At 40.7% G+C, this 15,680-nt stretch overlaps 1 protein-coding gene across 5 annotated transcripts in view; it reads left to right on the forward strand.

The window, feature by feature from the left end:
- Window positions 1-15,680, forward strand: part of vps13c (vacuolar protein sorting 13 homolog C) — a 284,102-nt gene that overhangs the window by 135,148 nt on the left and 133,274 nt on the right. For all 5 annotated transcript variants that reach the window (XM_072553135.1, XM_072553136.1, XM_072553137.1 and 2 more), the window contains 6 exons: window positions 2,708-2,879; window positions 6,292-6,408; window positions 9,587-9,690; window positions 10,513-10,680; window positions 13,428-13,732; window positions 15,246-15,393. In XM_072553135.1, coding sequence (XP_072409236.1) covers window positions 2,708-2,879; window positions 6,292-6,408; window positions 9,587-9,690; window positions 10,513-10,680; window positions 13,428-13,732; window positions 15,246-15,393 — 1,014 coding nt within the window. The remainder of the gene's footprint in view (window positions 1-2,707; window positions 2,880-6,291; window positions 6,409-9,586; window positions 9,691-10,512; window positions 10,681-13,427; window positions 13,733-15,245; window positions 15,394-15,680) is intronic.

Raw genomic sequence — 15,680 nt, forward strand, 5'->3', positions numbered from 1 at the left:
GAACACCATTTGACTGAGTTTTGCTTTGAGGTCAAATTTAGAGTAAAATTCAAAACAACAGGAATAAAATGAAGTCTCCAGTGGTTGTAGCAAGCACTAAGAGAAAGATGATTGCAGGTCGTGCTCCTCCTTTTTTGTCCATCACTGTAGGAGTTCCTCAGTATACTGTTTTGCCATAAACATTTTTAGCTGCTTCATCAAATACCTTCTCTTCACAAAGAAGAGAAACTAAATACCCATCTTACCATGTCATTCAGTTGTATTGCCGTTACTTAGAAAGAACGAGAAAGTGAGGACTGCAGATGCTGGAGATCAGAGTTGAGAGTGTGTTGCTGGGAAAGCACAGCAGGTCAGGCAGCATCTGAGCAGCAGGAGAATCAACGTTTCAGGGCAGATCCCTGATGAAGGGCTTATGCCTGAAATGTTGATTCTCCTCCTTAGATGCTGCCTGACTGTGCTTTTCCAGCAACACATTACTTTGAAAGAAGTTAAGTAAACTAAAGAGAAAACTAGTGGAAGGAGTTCATGCATGGCATATAGGCCAATAGGCCAGAAGACAGAAGTTCTATCGTGAATGACTCCTCAAAATTTCTCGCCACCTTCAAAGCACAAGTTTGGCATGTGATGGAATACTCTCCATATAAATGGTGGTGTACAGCTGGTACATTGGCACTATTCAATCCAGTTGATAGATGCATTGTCTGTGAGTTCACATAACCATGTGATGTGTTAACACATCATAACACAACTGATTTGTCATGATTGTATTAACAAGAACATGACCAGGTCAAACTCCTTCAACACCCTCCCCGTCCATTTTGTACGTGTGGCTTCATGTCAACCTCAGCTGTTTAAGTGGGTCTGCCCGCAGTAACTTGTGAATAACTAGGGATGGATAACTAACTCAAGTTTTGCCAGTGATGCCTACACCCTAACAATGAAGTATTTTAAAGAAAAAGCCTTGATCATGCATGAACACAATATTTTCAGTGGTTGACTGTTTAAAGTACTCAAGATTAAACTCACTGAACAATTTGCCTAGCAAAAGTTAGCCCCATATGATGAGATGCTGTCTTGCTCCCAGCTTGGGGCAGTATGATGTGATGGTTGCCTGCTTGGATTCTGAGTATATCAAACAAGTCACTATTTTCTCTGGAGAGGTGATGGATGTTCAGTTTTGGGTCTGCACACTTGCGCATCCTTTGACTGAACAGTCTGAATTACAGAACAGTGGTCTTAATGGGAAGCCAACCGTTCTGTGGTAAGATCGTTTAAAAAGTAAAATGATCATTGCAGTAAGAAGGAAGCTTTTTTTTAATTTCGCATTTTATTTTGTTTCTGATTATTCTTATTTCTTGTAACGTCTCATCTGTTCTTTGATTTATCAGTTGCACACCTGCAAATTTAAACCTAACTTTTAAGCAAATCAAGCTAATTTCGATGAGTTGAGTACAGAGAAGATTCCAGTATAGCCCATGTTTGTCTTATTTCTGATCTATATTAGAATAAGATGGAACTTTACTGCAGTTGCTTGTGCTCAGTAAAGGTTTGTGTTGAGTCTCCTTTCTTTCCCATTACTTTCAGCTCCTCCTTGCTTACATTTGAAGGCATATGCTAAAATTGGGGAAACTGTCTTGCAGACTAGTCAAACAGCAGATTGACAGTCCTATTTATCTCTCAGCCCCGCCTCCCCATTCCTGAAGAAAGGCGTATGCCTGACATGTCGCCCCATCCTGCTGCTCGGATGCTCCTGATCTGTGCTTTTCCAGTGCCACACTTTTCGACTCCAACAGATTGACATAATCATACTTGTGGAATTGTGCCATGTCACAGGCAAGAACATCACCATCCTGTCCCGTCCCACCAGCAGGACAGACCTATTGGAAGTGAGACAGCACTACTGTATACAGTCAGGAGAGGATTACTATGACATTGACTTCAGACTCCATGAAGTCTCCTGGTACAAACTCCAGCAAGGAAGCCACCTAATTACCAGTGACACTGTAAGGTCAAAATCCTTGAATTTACTCCCACATTTAAAAATCACTTGACACCAGATTATATCTATATTTGAAAGTACTTACAAATAAATCTGCTGGAGTATAACCCGGTGTTGTGATTCTTATCTTTATCTACACCAGTTCAACACTGGCACCTCCACATCAGTCCTCCTGAATGACATTATGCATGAACCTCCAGCAAATGAATTGCTGCAGTTCGTGAAGGCAGCTCACCACCGTTGCCTTGAGGCCAACTAGGGATGGGTAATTAATGTTGGCACAGCCTGTGATAACCACATCCCATGAATGAATGTAAAAATATGTAAGCTATCCATTGAAGATCAGTTCAATCTTCATTTCTGTTCCTCACTCAGTGTCTTCCCAAACTTATTCTCGGATTCTTTCTTGGGTTGAAAATAAATCGTTCCTCTTGAGGCTGTAAATGTACTTTCCTCTATTTTTTGCAATTTTAGTGGTTCTATATAATAGCTTTTGAGTGTTAGATATGCACTTCTCACAAATGGAGGCTTTTAGTATTTCTGAATGAGTGACATGAATATAATATACAAAATCTATAGATTACAAAAGTAATTATAAAAAGCAGAAATAGACATTAGATCTTTTCAATTTAAAGTTAGATTGAAATACACTGCTGAAATCTAGTAAAATTATATAGAATGGATGACATTATTTTGTTTTACCAACAGGTCACATTTTCTTCACTTAACTTTCTTCTGCATACAAAAGCTTTACTATCAACCATCAATTTCCTGACCGTAGTTATCCCATCAGCTGACACTGGCTCGATTGATCGAGATCGTGAAACAAATGCTCAAAAGCGGGAGGAGGATCTCGAGAAAGGGGTTACATCGAGAACAGGTACATAGCATTAGTAGGACTTAATGTCAGAATTGTTTCTTAATGAATTGGAGTAGTTAATGTTAGTGGAGTCAAATCACAGTTAGCTAAACAGAACATGTGACTTTTTAAAAAGACCAGATAATATTTATTCTACTTTTTTATATCTGGAAGTTATGAAATGTTGGTGTATGGTCTTAGACTCTGGTGCCAATGTAGCCACAATTAGTTTTATTCCTGGTTGGCTACAGAGAGCATGATAGGTGTTTCCCTATTTAACAGTGGATGCATTTTAGTCGTAATTCTTTGTATGTGTTTAGATTAGATTAGATTACTTACAGTGTGGAAACAGGCCCTTCGGCCCAACAAGTCCACACTGCCCCGCCGAAGCGTAACCCACCCATACCCCTACATCTACATTTACCCCTTACCTAACACTATGGGCAATTTAGCATGGCCAATTCACCTGGCCTGCACATCTTTGGACTGTGGGAGGAAACCGGAGCACCCGGATGAAACCCACGCAGACACGGGGAGAACGTGCAAACTCCACACAGTCAGTCGCCTGAGGCGGGAATTGAACCCGGGTCTGAGGCACTGTGAGGCAGCAGTGCTAACCACTGTGCCACCGTGCCGCCCAGAAAGAGGGCTGAGGGTGTAACTTGGTTGAATATTTTAAAAACTGAGATACTCAGATTTTTGATCCCTCGGAATGCAAGGATAAGTAGTAGTGTGGAAGTAAAGTTGTTCTACTTTGGGCATCCGAGATGATCTGAAAACGCCTTGTAATTGCAATTATATTAATGAGAACCTCATGAAGGCTCAATGTTAACTCTGCTTCTATCACTTTAGATGTTGGAAGATCGGCTGAGTTTCCCCAGCACTTTGCTTTTTTTTTAAATTTCAGATTTCCAAGAATTGCCTTTCTTGATTTCAATTGTATATATGCAAGTTAGTTCTTCCTCAAGTGACTTCATTAGCAGTTTTTCTTGCAGTTGCTTGGAGATGTTTGTATTATGTGTCACATTGTAAATTGAATAGATTTGTTGTTTCAGCCTCCTCCATACCCACTTTACTGAGAGGGTTTCGAAAACATGATAGCTTTGAGGAGATATTTTCAAGTTTACACTGTAATTTGTGCTTGAAGCAAATTTTTGAATTTGGTTTCACTGAGATGGTTTATGCATCATTATCTAATTAAAGGAAACAACAACTTTGCTAACAATGTTTTGTTCTTGCCTAATCCTGACTCATCATGAGGTAAGCTCTTGTGTGACAAAAATATATTCATTTGGCTGGCATTTTCTCCAGTTACTGATGTTGTGACCAATCAATTTCAAGTTTGATACAATGATACATGACCATAGTGCATAGACGGTAAAGGTGATCCCATTGAAATATTCAAAGTTATGAAATGGAAAATAAAACAAAGAACTGTGGAAGCTGGAGATCTTCAAGAACTGGCAAAACTCAGCAGGTCTAGCAGCAGCTATGGGAAGAAATCAGAGTTAATGTTTAGAGTCCAGTGACACTCTACCTCCTTAACTCTGCTTTCTTCCCACAGATGCAATCAGACCTGCTGAGTTTCATCAGCAATATCTGTTTTTGTTTAAGGTTATGAAGGGGTTTGACAAGCTACATAACGAGAGGTTTATTTCACTGTCTGGGGAAACTAGAGCATCAGAGACTGTTTCACAAGAAGGGATTGATCACTTTGGATAAGGGAAATGAGAAATTTTTTTATGCTCAGAGGTTTGTGAACTTTTTAGTTTAGTATCAAAGAGGGCTGAGGGTGTAACTTGGTTGAATATTTTAAAAACTGAGATACTCAGATTTTTGATCCCTCGGAATGCAAGGATAAGTAGTAGTGTGGAAGTAAAGTTGAATCTTGAAATTGTGATCCTGTTGAATGATATAGCAGTATTAACAGGCTGAAGGATCTAGTCCTCATATTTCTTATGTTCTCCAGGGTGCACTAGCTGATGTACCAGTTAATTTAGCCTCGGTATTCAAATACCTGCAAGGGTGGCATGGTGGCTCAGTGGTTAGCAATGCTGCTTCACAGCGCCAGAGGCCTGGATTCGATTCCATCTTGGAGCGACTGTCTGCGTGGAGTTTGCACATTCTCCCTATGTCTGCGTGGGTTTCAGCCAGGTGCTCCAGTTTCCTCTCAAAATCCAAAGATGCGCAGGTTAGGTAGATTGACCATGGGAAATTGTCCAGATATGTGTAAGCTAGGGTGGGTTAGCCATGGGAGATGCAGGGTTACAGGGATAGGGCAGGGGGTGTCAGGTTGGGCAGAATACTATTCTGAGGGTTGGTGCGGAGCTGATGGCCCAAACGGCCATCTTCCACACTGTGCAGATCCTATGATCTATTTGCTTGTGCAGTGCAAGCCTACGCGCAACTTCAAAAAGAAACCACAGGAAAAATTGTTACGAGGTAGACAGTCCCCTGATTGGGGTTGACGTTTTCAGGCTTAGAAATGTATTGGCATTATTTTTCTTTATTCCTGCTGATATCTCAGTTGATGCATGTTCAATATGTTGAGAGGTCAGCCCATAAAAGGTTCTGTGTCCATGTGCAAATCAAACCAACATTCGCTATCACAGGGAACGTAGTTAAAATCACACAACACCAGGTTATAGTCTAACAGCTTTAATTGGAAGCACTAGCTTTTGGAAGGCTGCTCCTTCATCAGGTGGGTACAACCACCTGATGAAGGAGCAGCGCTCCAGAAGGTACTGTTTCCAATTAAACCTGTTGGACTATAACCTGGTGTTGTGTGATTTTTAACTTTGTACACCCGAGTACAAAACCGGCATCTCCAAATCATGACAGGGAACTTAAGTTTTATTTTGCAGTGTTGTCCAAGGAGGGATTATGAATACTTTAAAATATGTAAGTAATGTTAACTGATACTGCTCAATTATTTCTGTTTGTTACAGGAGCAAATATAAATTTTCTTTCTCCCACCTTTTATTTTCAGCTCTTTACGAGGTTTGTATCTATTTGTAGTGTTGAACCATGGAATTCTTGTTTCTTTACTGTGTGGCTGTTTTTGTCTGCAGTCAAGTTGGTATTAAGGACAATCCATAATTACAGCCTGTCAAACAACCTACTGTACCACCTGCAGAACAGTAAATCTGACTTTTATCACCTGCAGGGATACCTCTGTATCCCTTAAACAGTCTAACCATCCTTTTACACACACCCTTATTTTTCATGGCTGCTATGTATTATCTCTGAAATCATGCTTTCATCCTGTGACTGGAACACAGCATAAAGTCAAATCACTAATATCTATAAATAAACTGTTTACCTATTCCCAAACAGTACTTTAAGAAGAAATAGCTTTTGATTTGAAGTATTTTTCTTGATTGCTTGATGTAACGAAAAAAAGCATCTGAGTTTGTTGCACTCTTTCTGGCAGTTTTGAAAAGCTCAAAGGATGCTGACCTGGTTGCTTTCAAGATGTTTGCAGTGATGAATGCGTTTAATGTAGCTGTTTGTGATGAAAAGTGCAGTATTGCAGACATTAGAGTACAAGGTAAGACATAGATTTAATGAGAACTAACATTATTATCTATTATTTATTCTTCGCCATTCAAATTTCCTCTGTGGATTTAACAGCCATGATGTTTGGATTTGAGGTAGAAAATTAACAAAGATCTTACATAGTGTATGAACTGATATCAAGGACAGAATGGCCTATGTCAGCTTTTGTTTTACATTGAAAGGCAGATGATGTTTAGAAACAGCTTGTCCTAAGAATATTTTATATACGTGAAATGTTTTGTCATGTATGTGCGCCACTCGGACTAAAACATGACTATTTTCCCTACGTCAAATGGGTTAATTGGAGGTGGTGATGTGATAGTAATGTCACTGGACTAATAATCCAGGCTAATGATGTGGAGACGTGGGTCCTAATCCCACCACAGCAGCTAACGGCATTCAAATTCAATGAGTATGGTGGCTCAATGGTTAGCACTGCTGTGTCTCAGTGCCAGGGACCTGGGTTCGATCCCAGCCTCTGATGACTGTGTGGAGTTTGCACGTTGTCCCCGCCGTGTTCCGGGATGTGTTGGTTAAGTGCATTCATCGTGGGTAAATGCAGAGTAATAGATTTGGGTGGATACTCTTTGGAAGGTCAGTGTGGACATGTTGGGCCGAAGAGCCTGTTTCCACACTGTAGGGATTCTGAGTAAATTGCAATTAAAAGTTAGTATCTGTTGTGATGATAAAAGTTTGGGAGAAGATTTGTAGCTCGGGTGTTCGTTGTTGTGGTTCTGTCACGTATACAGGGGACGAAACGTTTGCAACACAAATTACCAGCTCGGCAAACAGAACCACAACGTTGTGATGATAAATTGATTGTTTGAAATGGAATCATTCAGTTCACTAAGGCCCTTTCACAAATGAAATCTGACTGCTTTACTTGGTTTGGCGACATGTGGCTCCAGATCAACAGCAATGTGTTTTATTCTTAACTGCTTTCTGTAATGGCCTAGCCAGTCACTCAGTTTAAGGGCAATTAGGGATGGACAACAAATGCTGCCTTGTCAGCAGTAACCATATCCCATGCAAGAAGAAATAAATGATTGGAAACTTCAGCAGCCTTCTCAATTACCTTCCCTTTCATCACCTTAAAATGCACTGTTGCCACGTAGGGTTTGGCATTATGTATCCTTTAATAAACACAATTTGGAGAAAGTGAGGACTGCAGATGCTGGAGATCAGAGCTGAAAAATGGGTTGCTGGAAAAGCGCAGCAGGTCAGGCAGCATCAAAGGAGCAGGTGAATCGATGTTTCGGGCATAAGCCCTTCTTCAGGAATGAGGAGGGTGTGCCAAGCAGGCTAAGATAAAAGGTAGGGAGGAGAGACTTGGGGGAGGGGCGCTGGGAAAGCGATAGGTGAGAGGAGGTTAAGGTGAGGATGATAGGCCGGAGAGGGGGTGGGGGCGGAGAGGTCGGGAAGAACTTTGCAGGTCAGGAAGGCGGTGCTGAGTCAGAGGGTTGGGACTGAGATAAGGTGGGTGGAGGGGAAATGAGAAAGCTGGAGAAATCTGCATCCCTCCCTTGTGGTTGGAGGTTTTCTAGGCGGAAGATGAGGCACTCTTCCTCCAGGCGTCGTGTTGCCATGGTCTGGCAACTTGTCAAACACAACTTGTCAAGACTATTTTAGGAGCACTTCCCAAACCCACTTAGGACAAAAGCAGCAGATAGGAACACGACTGCTTGTAAATTCCCTTCCAAGTAATGCCATCCTGACTGTTGTTATTCCTTAACCTTGGCTGAGTTAAAAACCAGGACCACTGTACCTAATATCATTGCAGCAGTTCCAACACCCTGCAATGGTGTTAGCTATTCCCAAGATTGCTTCCTAATCTCAGAATCACCTTGAAGGTTGGAAATGTTAGTTTGAGTTTCTTGTTCCTTTATCCATGGTGGTATCTCAACCACTGAGTTGCCTTGCCAACTACCCTTTTCTCCTGCAGTATAAATTATGATCATTTGAAACTTGGTATTCTTGCATTTGCCCTGAGGAGTGCCAGGCAAACAGCTTTGGCAGCATCTCTCTCTTGTATAATGTTCACATTCTGAATTCCCAAATGACTCAAGATGTAAATGAGTTTAAAATTCTAGCTATGTGAAATAATTAACATGCTGAGAATTTGTTGCACCTACTTGTTAAATATGCAAAAGAAAAGGTGATTTTACTGACTGAGAATTTTTTTTTAAAAGAATCCCTTCAGCATGGAAACAGGCTATTCGGCCCATTGAGATCCCACCCAGACTCGCCACGTAACCCTGTCCCTGTAAACCTACACTTCCCATGCCTCATGCAAACAGCCTGCACATCTTTGGTCTGTGAGAGGAAACTGGAGCACCAGAGAAAACCCACGCAGACACAGGGCAAATGTGCAAACTCCACGCAGATAGTTGCCTGAGGTTGGAGGCTAGCCGGCATTCCTGGCGCTGTGAGGCAGCATTGCTAACCACTGAGCCACTGTGCTGCCCCAGCTTTCATCAGTACACTTCACTACTTTTTCCAGTCCTGGAAAAAAAAAATCGGGTGCACTTGGTGACATCACAGATATGTAAATGTATTAAGGGGCTATATAAATTCAATATCTTTACATTATGCACTTCAAGCCATTGAATCATACCACATGGAAAGAGACCCTTTTTGGTCCAACCAGTCCATGCTGACCATGTTCCTAAACTAAACTAGTCCCATCTGCCTGCACTTGGCCCATATCCCTCCAAACATTTTCTATTTATGTACTTATTCAAATGTCTATTAAACAATGTAACTGCATCCATCACTTGCGCTCAGTTCATTCCACACACCAACTACACTCTTAAAAAGCTGTCCCTCATGTCATTTTCAAATTTTTCTCCTTTTATCTTAAAAATAAATTCACCCTAGTTTTGAACTCGCCTAACCTAGGGAAAAGACCCTTGTCATTCACCCTATCCATGCCTGTCATGATTTTATAAACGTCTTTAAGATCACCCCTCATCTCCTACGCTGCAGTGAAAGAAGTCCTAGCCTTTCTGGTCTGTGTTTATATCTTCCCATTATGTGGTGTTAATAGAAGGTTTGAAATGTATCGTAAAAAGTGTGCCTAACAAACCCATGCGATTCCCACTTTATTAACCTAATTTCAGTTAAATAAACATCATTGTAATAATTTATGAATGGTTTGTTTAATCATGCAGGTTTGGATGCGTCCGCTTCAATCCAGTCAAAGCGGATGGAAGTCTCTGCCAGACTCCGGGATATCGTTGTTACCGATGTTGATTCAAATACGTTACATAAAAAGGTGCTTTTCTAGATTTCTGTCTTTCCCTCTTCCTCTGATAGTCCCTTGAAATGAGGATGATATTTGTTCATGGTAAGAATGTAAGCGTGGAGTCCTTCAATGTGAAAGGCAGTTGCATTGCAGCTAGCACATGGTTCTGGTTGGCCACATTTTGACATAGAGTCCTCAGATAAGCCCTGAATCTGAGCTCTTGGCCAATGATAGAATGCTCCATTAGAACCCAAGAAGAATTAGGAGCAGGTATAGGCATGGATCCAGGCAAAAGTGAGGACTGCAGATGTTGGAAACCAGAGTCCAGATTAGAGTGGTGCTAGAAAAGCACAGCAGGTCAGGCAGCATCCGAGGGGCATTGATCCCCTTGGGCTTGCTGTGCCATTCAATATGTTATGGCTGATCTCCTCTTGATCTCAAGTCCACTTTCTTGACCACTTTTCATAAACCCATCAACCCGATGTTAATTAAAAATCTATCTATCTCCTCCTTAAATTCACTCAATGTTCTGGCATCCACCACATTCTGGATGGTGAATTTGACAGATTCATGGCCCTTTGAGAGAAACAATTTCTCCTTCCCGCTCGTTTAATTCTGCAACCTCTTATCCTGAAGCTGCTGTGGTACTACAAAGCTGCTGCTTTGCTAGATTTGCTGAAGTTACCTTTGGGTGAGTACCTGAATTAACATGCGAGAGTGCTGTTTTTCAGGAAATGATAGCAATCTCTACCTGTGCACACTGAAGTTATTTGTAAGGTCTATTTGTTGGAAAATAGAAAATATTTTAGTGCCGTGTTTATTTTCAATTAACTGTCATTTCTCCTTTTCAAGGCTGTCTCCATTGTTGGAAATGAAGTGTTCAGCTTTAATATAACCTTTTATCCAAATGCTTTTGATGATGAGACCTATGTTGATATGTCGAAGGTCGATGGCAAAATCACATTACGAGTTGGCTGTATTCAGATTATATATCTCCATAAATTTATTATGTCATTATTGGTAAGTCCATTGTTTAAAGTCGGTTTGAATGTACTGATCAATACAAATTTAACACACCACCTTTGTTAATATCATTTTTCATATTTTTAAGCTGGAGTTTTTGTGTAAAAGCAACTTTCCTCATAGCAACCCCATCCGACCAATTTATTTTCTCCAGAACACCTTTTCTTGATTTTTGAAGTTACTATTTTCTGTTCTTGTGTGTTGACCTGATGTATGTCATACACCTGATCCCAGTCATGGAATAACATGGATTGTGCTGATGTCACTTGCTGCATTGTTCATATATGAAGGAATGCAGAGTTGGGGGTGGAATATTTGGAATGAATGAATAATAGGGGATACGTTTTTGTACTTCGTCATTGCATTAGTAGTTGAGATGTAGCTAGCAGTTAGGATGACTTCGTATAGGGGGCCAGTTATCTCAGTTTGCTTGATGGCTAGCATGTGACTCAGACTAACAACAGGCCAGGTTTGATCCCTGTTCTAGGTGAAGCAAATTTGGGACCTGCTTCCCCTCTCTGTTCTTGAGAGTAGAAAGGTAAACCAACACTAATGGTAAAAACTATTTAGGAAATGGCTCAGGATGAAACATGAGACAGTTAACTAAGGAGCTGCCTTTTGGCTGAAAGAATGAATTAATGATTTGGTGTTTGCTTGCTTCATTTCCAATTAGAGATTGGTTATAGCAGGGATGGAGAACACGTTCCCTATTGTTTCTGTGCCGGCTCTTTGCATGTACCATTCACCACCTGCTGCATATCAGCTATTTCCTTGAACTTGCAGATCCTGTCATCTACCTCCTTTCCTCCCCCGCCCCCACCCCCCACCCAATCCCTCCGCATGCTGAGCTGCTTTGGTTTTTAGCCCCTGCCACTCTAATTTTAAACCCTCCCGAATAATATGAAGATCTTTCTAGGAACCACCATTTGTTGTTGTGATGTTTTGCTGTGTGGAAATTTCCTGCATGTTTGCCTCCAGAACTAGTGAGTGTTTGCTGGAAGTAATCATGTAGCTTTGAAGAACCATGGAGTTTCTTAAAGATGGCAAAGTTGCTATATGAATGAAACGATTTTAATTTTTGCAGTTGAATAAGAGTATGCTGGATAGTTCAATGTTTTTATGTGTATAGTATTGAGGACCTGTTATTGATACCATCTTAAATTTTGTTTCCAGTTTAGCAAAAATGAGGTTATAGAATTGTTTCAAATCACCGACAAGATTTACTTGGTTTATTTAGGTTTTTAAATGGAAAATTAACTTTGTCGCTGCTTAAGCTAAGTCAGCAGGTGAACTACTTTGCTATGGGCAGGAGCTTTATATTATGAAATACCTCATGTATAATGATGATCCCACAGTGCAGGTGGTGTGTCCTTTTGAAGGCTAAAGATTATTAGTTTGAATGTGGTTTCTCATCACCACTCCAGACAGACTGGATTTTACCACCTTTATGGTCACACTTTAATTGCTTAAAGTACTGTGTTTGTGGGTTGGTTTAATTGGCTTGTTCAGGGAATCATGCGGACTGGAAAGTACTGCTTGTTTTCGGGTGAGAATCTGCACGCACACCACTGATGTACAAAGGAGTTTGAGAAGGTTGGCAACATGTGAATACGTAGTTCTGTTTTCTGGCTGTGATTTTCCATTAATTGGCTCTGCAGCCTGTAATTTTCTGATTTTGATTCTTAGACTAATTCTTTTTCACTGGTTGAACCAAATTGGATCTTGTAGTCGCGACTGGGATCTTGGTAACTGCAAATTATGTTTTTTCAAGTAGAAGATTAAATAGAATATATGACACAGAATCAGACCATTCAGCCCACCCAGTTGATAATTTACCAGTATGTATGACCAATACAGAGATTGATAGCTCTCTAGATATTCATGATGTCAAGGGGTATGAGGATAATGTGAGAATGCCATTGCGGTATTCGAGATCGGCTATGACCTCGAATGGCCTAGTTCTGTTCCTGGCCTTTTATGTGATTACGCTCCATCTTGGCCACGTTCCTTTTTCCTCATTGAAGCTTTGAGTGTTTGAGTAGTTTGAGCTATTACTCACTGAAATATTGAAGAATGATTGGTGATCTTGGTGAAACATATGACTCTTGGGGGAAGTTGACAGGGTAGGTATAGGAGGGCCTAACACCAGAAGAAGGGCTTATGCCCGAAACGTCGATTCTCCTGCTCCTTGGATGCTGCCTGACCTGCTGCGCTTTTCCAGCAACACATTTTCAGCTCTGATCTCCAGCATCTGCAGTCCTCACTTTCTCCTCTAACACCAGAAGGTTTGGTTTCAGACTAAGGGATCACACATTAAAGGCAGAGATGAGGAATTTCTACTCTGAGGGTAATAAAATTGTGGAATGCTTTACTACAGAAGGCTGTTGAGGTTGGATTATGTAGTGATTTCAAACTTAAGGGAGGCAGATTTTTAATTTGAGAAAGAATGAGAGGTTTTGGGGAAGATGCCGGAAAGTGGAGTTGAGGATTTTTAGCTCAGCCATTACTTTATTGATTGGCAGAGCAGACTCGATGGGCTGAATGGTCTGCATCTGCTTTCATGTTTTATGGTTTTGTATGTTTTCCCTTAAATGCTTCAACCATTTCTCGTGGGAAAGTTTCATATATCTCTACTCCAATGCACTGACTTAAAGTTGCTTAAGGGAAATTGTTTTTCTAATATTTTTAATGAAAAATGACCACAGCTTGAGTACAGATGAACTGTTGTTAACTGTTTACTGTAGAACTTCTTTGACAACTTCCAAGCAGCAAAGGAAGCATTAAGTGCAGCAACAGCCCAGGCTGCAGAAAAAGCAGCTTCCAGCGTCAAGGATTTTGCCCAGAAGAGTTTCCGACTGGCAATGGACATATACTTGAAAGCTCCGGTTATTATCATCCCAGAGTCCTCCATCTCCATGAATGCGATTATGGCAGATTTGGGTTTGATTACTGTACAAAATAGATTCACTTTGATCCCAGATGAGGGGTTCTCGTTACCACCTGTATTGGACGTCATGGATGTTCATCTAACACAGCTAAAACTTTCGAGGTAAAGTTAAATTTTTGCATCTTGTAGTCCAGTGAGTTTGATGCATCTGCCTTTAGCTCAAAATCTGCCTAATAAATAAATTGCACTGGACTGTTAACCAATAATTTAGTAATTCCATTGCATTTAATGGTTATATTCTATGTTGAATTTCACATTATGAAGCACTATTTTCATAAATGAGCAATAAGTTAACTTTCCTGGGATTTGTAATAATTTTCCATTGGCCATTGTGGTGATTCTCCTTAAGATGAGTCACGATTAAGTAGAAGTCTGGAACAGAATAGAGGAGCTGAGAACCCCTCTGGTATTTGCACTAAATTATTTTTGTATTCAACTTGCCCATTTAGACCACATTTTCAAGTGCTTTGATCTTTTCCTGATGATTTCTTTGGGAAGGGAGTCAACTGACATTTGTGAAAACCTGAAAATCCCCTGTTGGAAATTTGATCCCTCCATTGAGGAGCTGGAAAAAGATGAGCAGCATGTTGGCACTGAGCTTTTGTGACACGTTGCCAAGGAGAGGGAGAGTAATCTGGAGTTTCTATTGTTGATAGTTATTCAGAAATGTGAAGAACTTGGATGTGTGAAAGTTTTAACTTATTTAAATATCCCACGGTACTTCATGGTATTTTGACATTGAGCCATGAAGCAGGTGTAAAAAGTGGAGTCAAATATAGTTTTCATGATTCATCTTGAAGGAGGAGACCATTTCAGAGAAGCAGAGGGGTTAGGGAAGGAATTCCAAAGTGCAGGACCTTGGCAGCTGTAATTATAGCCACTGGTGGTGGATCAAATAAAATCAGCGATTCTAAAGAGGCCAGGAGTAAAAGAACATGGAGTTTCCAGGGGGAGGACTGGTGTCAAAGATATGGAGGGCAGAGGCCATGGAGGGAACTTTTAAAATTCAGACATGGCTCATCTGGGAGCCAGTGTAGATCAGTGGGCGCAAAGGTCAACAGGAATTTGCCCAAGTTGGGATGTGAGCAGCAGACATTTGGATAACTTTTGAGTTTGTTGAAATTGGAAGGCCAGCTAGGAATGCATTGGAATAGTCAGGTTGAGAAACAAAGGCATGGATGAGGAGATCGGCAGCACATGAACCAAGGCAGGAGTGGAGTTAGGGTTGAGAGGGGTGGTGAAGTGGTCATGTCAGATTGAACTCTGCACTGCCAGGAGTTTAACTGTAATATTTCCTTTGCCAGGATTGAGTATGTAGGTCACTGTCTGCTTTCACACAAGGGGGTGAGGAATTGAATTTAGATGATAACAATAGTATTGAACTGTAGGGCAAAGAAATGTTAGGAAACTTTTGGGCAAAAATTGGGTGGAAGGATCAATTCCCGACACCCTCCCCCTCAACTTAGAACTCTGACATTCGATGTAGATTTTTAAATTAAAGATTTAAAGCCATTTTTTAGTTAGACAAATTAAAGGAATTATCTTTTTAGTGTAATATCATTACATAAAGAGCTCTACTCTGCCCTGGATTAATTCAGCCATCTTTTTCAATCAGGACTGTCTTGCACACCAGTTCATCTCAACTTGACATTCAAATGCTGCAGCCCACCAACTTACAACTCACTGTGCAAAGAAATTTGTCAGCAGCCTGGTACTTCAAAATTCCAAATGTGGAAATCAAAGGAGATTTAAAGACCATGAATGTGGGTAATAGCATGTTTTATGGTATTTCATTTTCATGCTTGTTCTAAGTAGGATATTTTGCATAGTGCCATTTTAGATGTTCCTTGAGATCGGTTACTACCACTCTTTTTCAGGTAATGTGCTCTGGATTTTAACCATGCTCTGTCTGGTGGTGAAAACCTCATTTTCCCTGTAGTTCTCGTCAGGGCTGTTTTAAATCCATGACCTCTGGTTGTCCTTTCCCAGGTGATGAAGGGAGATTCCCCCCAGTGTCAAAAAATGTCAGAAGGTTGCACTTCTCTGTCAT

The sequence above is a fragment of the Chiloscyllium punctatum genome, chromosome 33 (assembly GCF_047496795.1).
Source record: "Chiloscyllium punctatum isolate Juve2018m chromosome 33, sChiPun1.3, whole genome shotgun sequence".
Taxonomy (NCBI): domain Eukaryota; kingdom Metazoa; phylum Chordata; class Chondrichthyes; order Orectolobiformes; family Hemiscylliidae; genus Chiloscyllium; species Chiloscyllium punctatum.